Source organism: Mustelus asterias, chromosome 10 (genome assembly GCF_964213995.1).
Source record: "Mustelus asterias chromosome 10, sMusAst1.hap1.1, whole genome shotgun sequence".
NCBI classification, from domain to species: domain Eukaryota; kingdom Metazoa; phylum Chordata; class Chondrichthyes; order Carcharhiniformes; family Triakidae; genus Mustelus; species Mustelus asterias.
The window spans coordinates 45,274,242-45,289,345 of record NC_135810.1 but is presented as its reverse complement, the minus strand read 5'-3'; the positions used below and the strand labels follow the sequence as shown (position 1 = coordinate 45,289,345).

Below are 15,104 nucleotides of genomic sequence, written 5' to 3'. Positions count from 1 at the left end.
AGACACAATTTCCCTTTCCGAAAACCATGCTGACTCTGCTTGATTAAATTATGATTTTCCAAAGGTGCTGCTTCTACTTCCTTAATAAATGATTTTAACATATTTCCAAAAAGAGATGGTAGGCTAATCAGCCTGCAGTTACCCTTCCTTTTTGAATAGCAATGTCAAACTGGCAGTTTTCCAATCCTCCTTTACTTCTCCAGAATCTAAGAATTTTTGGAAAATTACAACCAAGGCATCCACTATCTTTGTTATTACTTCTTTTAGGGTCCTAGGATGCAAGCCATTAGTTTGTTGAATATGACTTCTCTAGTGATGGTGATTGTACTTAATGCCTCCCCCATATTCTTTTGTATTAATGGGATGTTCAAGGTATCTTTCACCATAAAGACTGATGCAAAATATCTATTTAACTCCTCTGCCATTTCCTTGTTCCCCAAACTAGATTCATTTTCTCAGAGGCCTATGTTCACTTTGATCTCGTTTTTCCTTTTTATATATTTAAAGAAGCTCTTATTGTCAGTTATATTCTTCGCTAGTTTGATCTCATAGTTTATTTTCTCTCTCTGTATTATCTTTTTAGTCCTCCTTTGCTGGATTCTGAATTTATCGCAGTCTTAGGGAATATCACTGACTTTTACCTCCTTATATGCTTTTCTTTCAACTCGATACTCTCCTTAACTCCCTTGGTTAGCCATGGTTGACTTATCCCTCTCTTCGAATCTTTCCTCCTTATTGGGAAATATTTTTGCTGACAGTCATGAATTACCTCCATAAATGCCTAGCACTGCTTGCTTACTGTCTTTTCTGCTAATCTGTCTGCCCTGTCCACGTTAACTAACTCTATCCTTATTGCATTGTAACTCCCTTCATTTATGTTAAACACAGTTGTTTCCAGGCCAAGTTTCTCACTTTCAATCTGAATATTAAATTCCTTCATGTTAGGATCACTACTTCCTAAGGGATCTTTTACTCTGAGGTCATTTATTATACCTGCCTCATTACTCATTACCAAGATAGCCTGTTGTCTGGTTAGCTCTATGATATATTGCTCTAGGAAACTACCCCTATTGCATTCCATGAATTTGTTGTTGTAGCTACCCTTTCCAACTTGATTAACCCAATCAACATAAAGATTAAAGTCACCCATAATTATTGCTCAATTCTTTTTACATGCTCCTCTTATTTGATGACTTATGCCCTTTCCTATAGTGTGGCTACTGTTTGGGAGTCTACCAATATCTTCTTTCCCCAGCTGTTTTTTACCTCCACCCAAATGGACTCTACAACATCCAAACTGAGATTGTCTCTCACAACTGACCTAATGTCATCTCCTGCTGAGAGCGCTACACCATCTTTTCCTTCTTTCTTCTCTTTCCGAAAGGTTAAATATCCCAGGATATTAAGTTTCCAGTTTTGATCTCCCTGAAACAATGTCTCCGTAATGGCCATGAAATCATATCCATTTACCTGGATTGGCGCCGGCAGTTCATCTACCTTATTCCAAATGCTTAATTCATTAAGAAACAGAGCCTTTAAGTTTGCCTTTTTGCTATTTTTTAATAATCCTGACTTTACTTTGTACTGTGGCTCTATTTGCCACCCTTGATTACTGTGTCTAGTGTTTTTGCATTTTACTTTTCTTACTTTTATTACTGTCCTTGTTTCTCTTTCCCTTGTCACCCTGCTTAGGTTCCCATCCCCCTGCCATTCCACTTTAAGCCGTCCCCAGCCATACTAACAAATACTCACCCTAGGACACCAGTCCCAGTGCTGCCCAGGTGTAATTCATCCAGTTTGTACTGTTCCCACCTTCTCCAGAACCAGACCCAATTCCCAGGAATCTGAAGCCCTCCCCCTTGAACCATATATCCTGGCTAGCATTTGGCACAGGTAGCAATCCTGAGATCACTACCTTTGAGGTCATACTTTTCAACTTGCTTCCGAACTCCCTATATTTGACTTTTAGGACCTCATCCCATTTTTTGTAGTTGGTACCGATGTATACTACAACCACGAGCTGTTCACCCTTCCCTTCCAGAATGTCCTGTAGCCGCTCTGAGACATCCTTAACCCTAGCACCAGTGAGGTAACATACCACACTGAAGTCTCATTTGCGGTCACAGAAATGCCTATTTATTTCCGTTACAATTGAATCCCCTATAACGATTGCATTCCCACACTTTCCCCTTCTCTCCTGTGCAGCAGAGCCAACTGTGGTGCAACAAATTGGGCTGTTACAGCTTTCCCTTGAGAAACCATTCCTGCCAACAGTATCCAAAGGGGTATATCTTTCTGTAGGGAATTGCCATAGGGGGTTGCTGCGCTGCCTGTCTAATCCTCTTGCTCTGCCTGGTGGTCACCCATTTCCTTTCTGTCTTTGGAGTCTTAGCCTGCGATGTGACCATCTCTCTGCTTTATAACGCTCCTGTATAGCATCTTGGAATGTTTCATTACATCAAAGATACTTTAAAAGTTGCTGCTGTTATAGTTTTCCCAGTTTAACTTGCAGCCTGGTTGCATGTTTCATGTGGCAATTGCAGACCGTTAATTGCTAACTGGTTTCAAAGTGTTGTTGGAAACATAAGTGATCCCTTACCAGGCTCTTTACATAAGACCATAAGACCATAAGACATAGGAGCGGAAGTAAGGCCATTCGGCCCATCGAGTCCACTCCACCATTCAATCATGGTTGATTTCAACTCCATTTACCCGCTCTCTCCCCATAGCCCTTAATTCCTCGAGAAATCAAGAATTTATCAATTTCTGTCTTGAAGACGCTCAACGTCTCGGTCTCCACAGCCCTCTGTGGCAATGAATTCCACAGACCTACCACCCTCTGGCTGAAGAAATTTCTCCTCATCTCTGTTCTAAAGTGACTCCCTTTTATTCTAAGGCTGTGCCCCCGCGTCCTAGTCTCCCCTGCTAATGGAAACAACTTCCCTACGTCCATCCTATCTAAGCCGTTCATTATCTTGTAAGTTTCTATTAGATCTCCCCTCAACCTCCTAAACTCCAATGAATATAATCCCACGATCCTCAGACGTTCATCGTATGTCAGGCCTACCATTCCTGGGATCATCCATGTGAATCTCCGCTGGACCCGCTCCAGTGCCAGTATGTCCTTCCTGAGGTGTGGGGCCCAAAATTGCTCACAGTACTCCAAATGGGGCCTAACCAGTGCTTTATAAAGCCTCAGAAGTACATCCCTGCTTTTGTATTCCAAGCCTCTTGAGATAAATGACAACATTACATTTGCTTTCTTAATTACGGACTCAACCTGCAAGTTTACCTTTAGAGAATCCTGGACTAGGACTCCCAAGTCCCTTTGCACTTTAGCATTATGAATTTTGTCACCGTTTAGAAAATAGTCCATGCCTCTATTCTTTTTTCCAAAGTGCAAGACCTCGCACTTGCCCACGTTGAATTTCATCAGCCACTTCTTGGACCACTCTCCTAAACTGTCTAAATCTTTCTGCAGCCTCCCCACCTCCTCAATACTACCTGCCCCGCCACCTATCTTTGTATCATCGGCAAACTTGGCCAGAATGCCCCCAGTCCCGTCATCTAGATCATTAATATATAAAGAGAACAGCTGTGGCCCCAACACTGAACCCTGCGGGACACCACTTGTCACCGGTTGCCATTCACAAAATACCAGTCCAAACTTTCTATGAGGTTAATTTGTTTTTACGGTGCAAATTCAGCAATTTTTTGACAGTCATTTTCTTTTATTCTTTCATGGGATATGGGCTTCGCTGGCAAGCCAGCATTTGTTATCGGTCCCTGACTGCCTTTGAGAATGTGTCGTGGGAGTATTGATCTGTTGATTCTGTGCTCCAGTTTCTGTGAGGCTATTGGTGGAGTGATGCAAGTTGCCCAGCTATGTATGGCGATTTTCACTCATGACGAATTTTGCTACAAGTTGCTAGGATTTTAATGCATTATTAACATGTGTGCACTGTGAACTTGCAAATTCTGCATCAACCTCATAATGCAACCTGTACCATAGTAATGATAGGTAATTTTGCAGAATGCAACATTTTCAGCTCACTCTATAGCCCCCAGCAGTGGTTATCTTGCATTTTAATAATAAGCGACTGTAGATTCTATCAACATTGAATAAATTTGCATTCAAACACATCATTTTGTGAAAACTGTTTATTACTGTAGTAGTCAGAACAAAATGCAAAACCTTTGCTGCATTGTCAATTGAGCAGGAAGCAATTCCTTTTTAAATATACAAAATCTAATTTCATATTTACCCAATAGCTTAAAAAGATCAATAATATTGTTCCTTCCTGTCCCTTTTATCCATTTTCTTATCCAATAATTTTCATTCAGAACCTCTTGAAATTTCAGATTAATTTTGGTACACAGAAAACGCTGGCCCTGTATGAGTTTATACAACATACCCAAAACTAAAAAAGCAAGTCACCAGGACAGAAATAGATCTGTTTTCATTCACTGGCATCCAGTAATGACATTTACAAAAATATCAACAGACTGTGTATTTGGGTAATATCCTGATTTGGTAGAGACTCACTTTGAATGGTACAAAGCCCTAACAATGCATTCTCAATTTTTGAGCTCTTGTCACCATATGCCTTGTTTTTCTTCAGGGTTATCCAAGGAGTGTATTTCTTGCTTTTCAAGGGAGGTCACCATTTTGTTTACACCATACAGAATAAACTTGAATATTTTTATTGATAGTTGTCACAGACTGTGTCAAAGATTTTGTTCTAATTTACATAATTCTTCAGACAAAAAATTGAATAGAACACTATTCTAATAGATTCTAAGGACGAGTGACCTGTTTGCATATTTAAGGTACAAATTTTCAATGCAACATTTATGTTATCATTTATGTGTTTTGTTCTAACTTGAAATAATAAATATATATCTACATTTTTTTTGCAAACATCATACTTATCTGCGATATTTCTGGTGGATTTAACTTTTTCACATGTAGATAATTTAACTTCATGCAAGGGAAAATAAGTTTCAGTGAAATCAAGTGAACCGTGATTGTGAATGACAGTACTGCTCTGGTGTGGTCAAATTATAGAATCTAGAGGTGGGTAACTAAAGAAACAATCATACCATCGAATCATACAGCACAGAAGGAGACCAATCAGCCTATTGTGTCTGAACCAACTCTTGGAATAGCTATCCAATTAGACCCACCCCTCACTATTTCTCCATTGTCCTTTGCAAGTATATATCCAATTTCCTTTTCAGGCAGTGCACTGCAGATCATAACAACTTGCTAACTAAAAAAAAATTCCTCTTCTCCCCTCTGGTTCTTTTGCCAATTAGTTTAAACCTGTGTCCTCAGGTTACTCACCAGTGGAAACAGTTTGATCATTCTTAATTGACCATGTAAAAACAATGTCTAACTTGTCCCTTATGAAATATGGCAAGAGAGGCAACATGCTTTAATTCATGAAATGTAGTTGTATATATTTTGGAAAATAGCCCTTAAATGTGTTCCTTGTCAAAGTACAACATTAACACAAATATATCAGGATGGATTTGACACAAAAGGGAAAAAAAGACAAACAGCTCCAATATATATATAGCACAGAGCGATAGCTGGTGAAAATATGGTAACAAACTAGTTAAAGATTTTTTAAATAGTAAAATCTGCAAACGCTACAGAACAAATCAATGTACATTGGTGCAAACAAACATGGGGTGATCTCTGAGAGGAAATGACAAGGAATTTAAAACTCCGTCACAGACTGTGAATATCACAGGCCATGTTAAAAATACATATTTGTTGCACAGACTGAACAATCATCAATCTATCTTTTTAAAAGGATCATGTCTTTGAGTACCAAGCACCCTTTAGCATTTTTGAAAGAGATTCTTCTTTCCTTTAAGTAACAGAGAAATCGGTAAGTGTGAGTCTTGGAAAATCCTTATCATTAATTGCGAAAGAATAGGAATAGCATTGAACATGCCTATCATTTATTTTCCCTCCTTCACCCATTGCAATTAAGTGCTTATTGATAGTTCTCATGGATGTTTACACTCATTTACTATAAATGAAATTACTTGCATACACATTTTCAACATTGTTGCTTACCACTTAGGGCCATTGAGTTAGTTCATTTCATTTTGTTTTGACATTTTTAAAAATGTTATTATAGGAATTGATTTTGGAAAGTGATGATGAACCATTGCATAGCAGCAATACTAATACCCTTGCCTGATAATGTCATGTATAGAATTCTACAAGGCGTGACTGTCTTAGAAGCATATTTAAGAAAGTGATGTGACATTGCTTACAATGAAACTGTGTATTAATAGCATCTTAACCAAAGGATATATTGGGTTGGTTTGCATCTTTACCAATTGTGCATTAAACATTAAGATAAAGCAAAATACTGCAGATGCTGGAATCTGAAACAAAAACAGAGCTAACAAAGAGTCATCTAGACTCGAAACATTGGCTCTATTCTCTCCCCACAGATGCTGTCAGACCTGTTGAGATTTTCCAGCATTTTCTGTTTGTGTGCATTAAACATTGCCTGGTCAAGCCCAGAAGGATATCTGACCAGAAGGATTGCACACTGGTTCTGGAACTTGCCTGATTTTTCCTCTATTAAAATCAAGTGGGTTATGTTGCTACTTCAGTTCTTTAGGCATATTCTTCTTCGCTGATACATTCAAGGTTGTGCCTGAGCCTGACTGAGCCAAAGTAGCTGCAACACCCAACATAAGGAGTTCTCGTCACTGGCTACACATGCTTGATTACAGTCGGCTTGTGTGGGGCAAGTGGACATCACTGCCTTACAAGGCAATGATGAAACTCTTAGAAGGGGAGGAGATCTGACATTATCTTTGAATGGATGAGCGGGTAGGGGATGGCATGTTTCCACTGATCCACAGCGTAGTTCTGACAGGGAACAAGTACAGTTCCCGAGGATTAAAATCACAGGCACATTGATCTTCGCAACTAATCTTACGGAATGGTGTTTGTTGCCAATTTACAACTCAATTTATATAAGATAATTTAAAGAAACAGTTTCCTTAGCTGCCTTGGTCTTCACTGACTAATCAGTATCAGGTGATGTTCCTGTAATTTTGTTGGAGAAAGTGTTGCTGGATCCAATACAACATTTCTGAAAGATTTGCCAAAAAAAAGCAGCTTCAATAGGAATGATTCTCAATGACACTGCTCATTAAAATCATGAATGGTTTGCCCTTTGTTTCATGTTATGCAGATCAATTTTCCAGTGAAACAGTCCATGAGAAAAATCAGTATGAATTTTCTATTGGAGTAATTTACTGCTGTTATTTAAGATTATTTGGTAAAAGAGTTTATCTCTCCTCAATATGATGATTAATGTTTCTGTCAAGACCAAAGTTTGATTTTTTAATCTGTTGCACCAAAGGTGATACTGTGTCCTCTTGGATTTAGTGGGTGCTGATATTTAGTCCTGAATCAATTCAAAATTCTGTCTTGTTCAGTAGGCAACTCTGGGATAATATTTTATCATTATAACTGGGCACTCTCAATGCACAATTTCTTTTTTGTTGCATATATTTATGGTCTATTTCCTTTCCTTGCCTTGTTTGCGTGCACAAGGTGCTTAATAATTACAACTGCAAATGGCTTAGATCGATTGTTTTCATGTGCAATGTTTAATGTCACTTTCCAAACTCTGGGGAAACATCATGTCCAAAAAATACTAAAAAAAAGACATGAATAAGAAACAGAGTAGCAGACTTCAATCATCATTGGTATCTATAGCAAGAAAATGAACACTTTTATGAAACAAAAAGCCTTTTAGTTAATCTCCAAGAGCAGGAGAATGCTGACCCTCACATAGTTTTCCTTTCACCTAACTTGCTGACAGCAATCAATTATGTAACTTAGGCTCGTTTATCTATGACTTTGTATCCGTTTGAAAATGTGACTAGGAAGATATAAAGATCATCCCTCCCTAGAGTGTCATTGTCAGCAGTGCAAAACAATTAATAACTGCAAGGAATAAAGATAAAGGGATGATAAAGAGCCTCTTATCCATTAGCCCTAAAGATATTCAGTTCCAAGATCAGTCAGTTACAAATTAAATAGTTTAAATTGAGTGATCAGAAACAAAAAAATTGAATTAAATGAAGACTGTGCTGAAACCTGTAGACTAAACCAATTTTCTTGGCAATGATAACACTAAGTTGTAGAGGTTTATTTGTAAAAGCCCAAAATCTAACTGTTTGAGACAAGCAAAGAGACATTTTAAATGGAGTGTGTCAGCCCAAGAAGTTAAAATCAATCTTGTGACGTTGAAAACTAATTCTTCTATTTGGTCCTTTGCACAGAGTCAGCCTTGATCACATACCACATAGGGTACAATGACTTGCATTGAATTCCTATTATAATTTATACAGCAGTGACCAGGTGGATCAGAGAACTACTGAACATCGCTCTAACCATTGTCAGTCATTGATGCCTATTGAAAGTGAGGTGAGAGAGTAGTATGGAAAATCCTACAGCCTTTAAACATAACTACTTATGTAGCTGATCATAAAATAAAATCAAATGCAAATATTAGCTAATCGTATTTTACTTCAATTTATAACTGAACTTTATAAATAATGCAAATTATGCATTTTACGTCATTATTATTTGCAATTTCAGAATGAGAAAAAAAACTTGTTGAAATAAGACTGATGTATGCATAGGATAGCATTCTGGCTTCCAACAGGTTACTGCCTCTGGTGAAGAAATTTGTGAACTCACGTAGAATGAAAGGTTGCTACTTTGGTTAGAATATCATTTCACCTTCTTGTCTTGATCAGATGCTTATTGGAGTCCTCAAAATTCTGTCTTCAATTGTAGTAAAATGGTCTATAGAGCTTTAATTTATAGTTACCCTTCTACTTGAGAACTGTTTGTTAGGCATCAGTGGATAAAAATCTATCTGGCATCTTAAATGAAGCTATGCAATTAAATAGCTCAAATACACTGAGCAATTTGATTCATACTATAAGATCGCTCAATTGCGCAACTAGCCAAGGAGAAAGGACTGATTTATTTGAAATGGGGACTGGGGCTATATATGATCTTAAAATTTAAGAAGCTGTTAACTGTTCAACACCATCCTCTCTCACATAAGGAAAGTACTTATCATTCTGTTTGATGGATTTATGAGGAAGCCAGAAGTCCTTTGTCTTACCTTTCTTCATTCAGCTAGTTCGTGCAACAGTGGTAGAGGCAGTTGAGTATGGCACGGAGCATCAGTACATGTTTTTTTAAGCTCTTCTTGCTTAATACTGGCTGCAGCAGACCAAACTGTGCCAGCTTCACATGAAATGGGAACAATAAACTTTTCCATGGGGAGAGGGCACAGCTAATGCCCCACTGTGCCATGATGCCACAGCAGTTTTTTTTGCCTTACTGTAAAGCCACAGGATATAACAGTTAAAAAAAAACTACTGAATGGGGGCACATGATGACTAAAAATACAAACAGTGTGACAACTCGGTTAGTGTTGAGAAACTTGTTCCAGGAAACAAAAGATCTGTAATAACTAATGCAAAAAACAAAGTCTAGACATTAAAACACAGTGTATAAAATGGCATGAGAAATAGTGTTGTGTTGCACAGTCTTCAAATCAGTAAAAAGCTGTGTTGTGTCTCTGTTGATATGAATCTGGCTCACATCTTTTCTTCTGTTACCTGGATGACCTGGCAAGCTGTGATTTGGATGCTAGCGCACCCAGTTTCTATCAGATGTGACTCGTCCTTGAATCGGTGAACCTGAAATGTGCAAATCAAACAACGGCACAAATCCTTACTCATCATTGGTTGAGTTATCTTCCCATGTTACAAGATCTCCAAAGCCCAATCCAGTACTAGTCTGTACGGCAGAGGCTGTCACTACAGTATGCAACAAAATGAGTACCAAGATGCATAACTTGAATCTAGTGTTGCACAGTCTTGATGCCACTGACGAAGCAAGTGAGGACCTGGGACACACCATTGGATTGGTTGCTTCCCTTGTCCCTTTGGATTGTTTATTTGAAACTGAATTAAAGGACTCCCATCTGACATCACAGCACTCTGGCTCGGCATTGGTTGGATGATTGTCGGGCAGCTCTGTATGGTAAAGAAATCCAACAATTAAATGTGCGAATATTGACTAGCTTTCGTACAGCACTATATATCTAGATTGTCCACCACAATTTTTGATTAACTTGCTGGGTTCAAACAATTCAACTGTACAAATGGACATGTGAACTCAGGATCTTTTAAAGGTTCCCAATAAGACTTTGAGAGTTTATGCCAGGCAGAAGAGATCAAGCATTGCAAAAATTAATGAACATAAACAAACAGTTACATGCTATGATACATATGGGGTGGCACAGTGGCACAGTGGTTAGCACTGCTGCCCCACAGCTCCGGGGACTCGGGTTCGATTCCCGGCTTGGGTCACTGTCTGTGTGGAGTCTGCATGTTCTCTCCGTGTCTGCGTGCATTTTCTCCGGGTGCTCCGGTTTCCTCCCATAGTCCAAAGATGTGCGGTTTAGGTGCATTGGCCATGCTAAATTACCCCTTAGTGTCCCGGGAAGCGTAGATTAGAGGGATTAGTGGGGTAAATGAGTGAGGTTACGAAGAAGGGCCTAGGTGGGATTGTTGTCAGTGCAGACTCGATGGGCCAAATGGCCTCCTTCTGCACTGTAGGATTCTATGATTTTATGATATTACTGCTTTCAATGGCAGCCAAAGGCAGTTTTCCTGGTGTTTGGAACAAGATAAGCCCTAGGCTGTGCATTCTTGATAGTCAAATATTGACTATTGCTTAGCATCTACAATTTGTGGAATTATCAATTATCTAGAAAACTACTGAATTAACTCTAACTGTATAATTCAATCAGCAAGCTGCTTGAAAATAAGGCAAATTTGGCACAAATATATAATTACTAACTTTAGTTTCAATGGCACAAGATTGAACATATAGCAATGTCTATGATGCATTATCAGAGATTGCCTCCTCGATGACAAGCTGCCTTCAACAAATGAGGCACTTGCTTCAGTCAAGATACTTGATTCAAAACATTGGTTCCAACATTTATCGACAGCGGGAAGGGAGTAGGGTTGGGAGTGAAGGAGGTGTTGTGATTTAGCAGTTGGGAAACCTGGCAATATGGGCCGTGATTCTCCCATCGCGACCCGCAACTTTTCTGGCGGGTCGCGGTGGGAGACGTGCGTCGCCGGCCTTGTTCCGGGATTTGCGCATGCACCGGGAATGGATGCGCATCTCCCAGAGCCGGCAAACAGTCATCGGTCAGACTTCGCTGGAAACCGGCGGGAAGGCAGGTAAGTAATTTATATCTTTTTAAAATGTATTTTAAATATGTCTATTAGTTCATTATCGGGAACTTTCGGGTCCCGATTGAATCTCCCATCCCGCCAGGAGTACTTCATTCCGGCGGAGTTCAGTCCAGCTCCCTACATTCAGGGAACTAGTGGGAGACCCCACCAGAATGAAGGGGGGGGCAATCGGGATATGCCAGGGGGTCGGGCAGTGGGGGTGGTGGTGGTAACCCTTGGCAGTGCCAGCCTGTGCCCCCTGGCACAGGGGACACCGTGGCACTGCCCATTGGGCATTGGGCAGTGCCAAGTAGGCGGGGCCTATTGTGGGCAGGGTCTAGGGGTGATAGGTGGGGGTCGGGGTCCTGCTGCTACTCTGTAGACAGGATCGGTCTGGGATGGAGGGAGGGCAGCAATTGGGGCGGGCTGGGGGGGCTAGGGTTGTGGGGGGGTGGTCTGCCAGGGGGGCTGCCTCCAGGGGTGGTCTGACCCCAGGGGGGATCAGCAGGGGGGGGTCTGCCGGGGTGAGGGAGGGTGGGGGGATCGTCACTGCTGGGGGGGGTTGGACGGTGCATTGGGGCGCTCCAGGACGGAGGCGAGGGGGGTTGTCAGGGCTGGCCCGGGAATTGCTGTGAGGGCGGCGATCGGACCGTGGGGGGGCTGGAGGGGCAGCACTGCGGGGATCCCGGGCTGACCAGCACGATAGGCCCCACCCCCCCTGAGTTTTTAATTATATTCACGACTGGGATCTCTGCAATGCACAGAGTGCAGAAATTCAGGTGAGAAGCTGAACTGACAAAACAGTCAGGATTTAGAAGAGTTTTCCCGCCAGTTCAGCACTTTTGGGAGAATCGCCCCGATGAATTCAACATCAGGATCTGATTGACATTTTAAGAATCCGCTTCCTAGATACAACCAGCCAGACTGATAGGCTGGTTGACTATTGGTTAGATAGGCCCTGAGCATCACAATCACTAGGCAGAGAGCAGGATTCAGGTAGGTTCGTGACACCAAAGTAGAAGAATACATCAGAGTGGTAGCGAATATGTTGGCTGGAGTGAACTTGGTATTGTGTACAGTGTGGAAACTGGGTTGGTGGAATTTGAACAAAGAGTGTAAGAAAGGTGAACCTACAGCTCTGAGGTCATGACACAGTCAAGGACTTTAGACAACAGGTGAATGTTAGAGGAAAAGATGAATGAGGCAGGAACTGGCCTTTTGAAATAGTATAATAGTGATAATTTTTAATAGGACACTGACAGTGCCTGAACAGAAGGAGTCAGTAACAACACCTGTGAGCACTGGAGCCAAGAAAAATATTTCAGTTATCAGTAGTTGGGTGGAACGAAAAACATGATGTAGTTCTTTGAGAAAGAACAGAGTTGCAGGGTCATAGCATTAGGATCATTATGGAGCTAAGAGGTGCTCAAAGGAAATTGTTAGAAAGTAGAGGACAAGTGGCACATGAATTAACTTTAAGTATGACCTCAATCATTGATGAGAAATCCATGAACTCATATTTGGTATTAGAGGGTAGGGTTGTGAAGATCGTTTATTATAGAGAAAAGTTACAACAATTTGTTCTTGCTCTCTAGGAATGGCCCTGGAGTTGTAGAAGAATTTGGTCTTGGAAAAAGAAAAACACAGTAATGCTTAACATGCTCCCACCAGATTTGGCAGTGACTGCAAAATTTGCCGTGTGTTTATTAGTACTCAAGTCTAAAAGTGCAGGTAAAATGCTACTGTGAGAATGATGGATATGAGTTGTTGGGTGATCTGTTTGGGGTGAAGGCATCAAAGGCCAAACTGAGGGAGCTATTAACAGAAAAGATGGCGTAGTACTATTGTAATGAGTGCGTGGCTAAAGGAAGGGAATTAGGAGTAGAATAAGAGTGAATTTGTGAATTTGGAAGTAGAATAAGAGTGAATTAGAATAAGAGTGAATTTGTGAGGGAGCTTGGGGGCATCATTTTCCAGGGCAAGGGTTGGAGGTAGTTGGGGTATCATGGAGAATAGTATATGAGACAAGGAATTGATCAACAACTTAAGAGTGTTGGGGCCAACTGAGATGGCAATGTTGAGGAGATGGCTATTTGTGCAATTATTGGAGTTGATATGAAGAGTCAGATAAATGGAGGGTGGGAAGACCACAGGAAAGGGAATGAGGAACTTTTAGGCAGAAGATAATATCGCTGATGATGGCTAGTTGCTCAATGCACAGATTGAGGCAGAAGACAAGGGAGATGAGCTTAGTAAAACTGTCACCTGAGCCTTTGTGTGGTAGTAGATGGAATTACTTTTAAATGCAAGGTGAAGGTGGTAATGATTGAGGAATGCTGGGGAGATACTAAGGTGGAAAAATTACAGGATCAACATTTCAAACTCAGAATTTCTACTTTTGAGGAATATTCTTTAAATATCTATGGTATGTGATTCTCATATTGTCTGTATTTACCCAGTTCTATGTACCCAGAATCATTACATAACAAAAAACTTCCTGTCAACTAACTGGCTTTTTCATTTTGACTAGTTCGGTGTAGTGCAATGCAACAAGTAGATTGAGGTTTCATTCATAGTTATGATTCTCATTCCTTACATTTGGTGAACCTAGCGAATCATGTTGAAAATCAAACACTAAATCAGTCAGCCAGACATCTTAATGAAAATGATGGCCAGGATTTACATGACTTTGATGCATCATGAGAAGTGTTGATTGTTTTGTGACCTGGTTAATTTTTTGGCTCCTTATTTCCAGAAATGTTTTGGACTGTTTTATAATCTGTCAATGAAGATCAACATATTTGTTTTTGACTAATTGCCAATTGCTGCTAATTAGGATAAAATAATGATTTATTCCGCTCATCATCTCGACTCAATTTAATCAGCCAAGACACTGATAGGCTAACAATATTAGTGACCTTCACCGCCATGTGTCTGCAGTGTATCACTTTACATACTATAACAATTTCCTCTTTTACTTTACTTCCCCCACCCAGGCAGACACAGATTGATAGCCCCTTTAATTCCAGGAGTTGCTTAGTCTTGTCAGTTAGCAGGGCAAGATAGCTATTGTCACAGATAATGCAGTGATTGCCATACATCACCCACTCTCTTTTATAGTTGGCTAAAAGCAAGTCGGAGGATGATGTGAGATTTCCATATTCTCACCTGCACTCCCTATTCCCTTCATTGAAATGTTCTATACAGTGTGGCATGACAACTCAGACCCTAACACCAACAACTGATTACTTTCTGGTGACATGCTAACATTATTGCTAGACTCCTGTGGAATTCGTGTCAATAAACTACTGATAGAAAGATAGGGAATTTTCTCTGATGTTTTATTACATTATCTGCAATATCTATAGAATAAATATTTCCAATTGCAACATGCGATTAGCTTTAAAGCCTAGCACTGCAGTATTTCTCCATCAAGTGTTATGTTTCAAATCAAATTACTTACCTGTACAAAGGAAACTTGGCAATCCACCATAGACAAGATCCTCATTGTCGGGTAAAACAAACGGACACCTGGTCTGGACCTCCAAACAGTATTGTTTGCAAGGAATTCTGGAACTACAATGAAATTGTGTGGCCTCAAAATATTGGGAACACAGCCAGGCTTTGTAGACGATCTGCAAAGGAAAGACATGGAGTGAGTGTGAGTGGGAATCAAATGCATTTATTAAAGTAAATTGATTGTCATTAGAAGGAATAAAATGGGTTACATATGACAGTTAAGTGGCTCAAAACTGTAAACAAATCAGGTTAAAAGTTTG

At 40.2% G+C, this 15,104-nt stretch overlaps 1 protein-coding gene across 1 annotated transcript in view; it reads right to left on the bottom strand.

The window, feature by feature from the left end:
• Positions 1-9,805: 9,805 nt before the first annotated feature.
• The window catches only part of nalf1b (NALCN channel auxiliary factor 1b), a 901,074-nt gene continuing 895,775 nt past the window's right edge, over positions 9,806-15,104 (bottom strand). The window contains exons 2-3 of the mRNA XM_078221675.1: positions 14,789-14,960; positions 9,806-10,110 (exon numbers count right to left, since the gene is read on the bottom strand). Of these exons, the coding sequence (XP_078077801.1) occupies positions 9,806-10,110; positions 14,789-14,960 (477 nt within the window). The remainder of the gene's footprint in view (positions 10,111-14,788; positions 14,961-15,104) is intronic.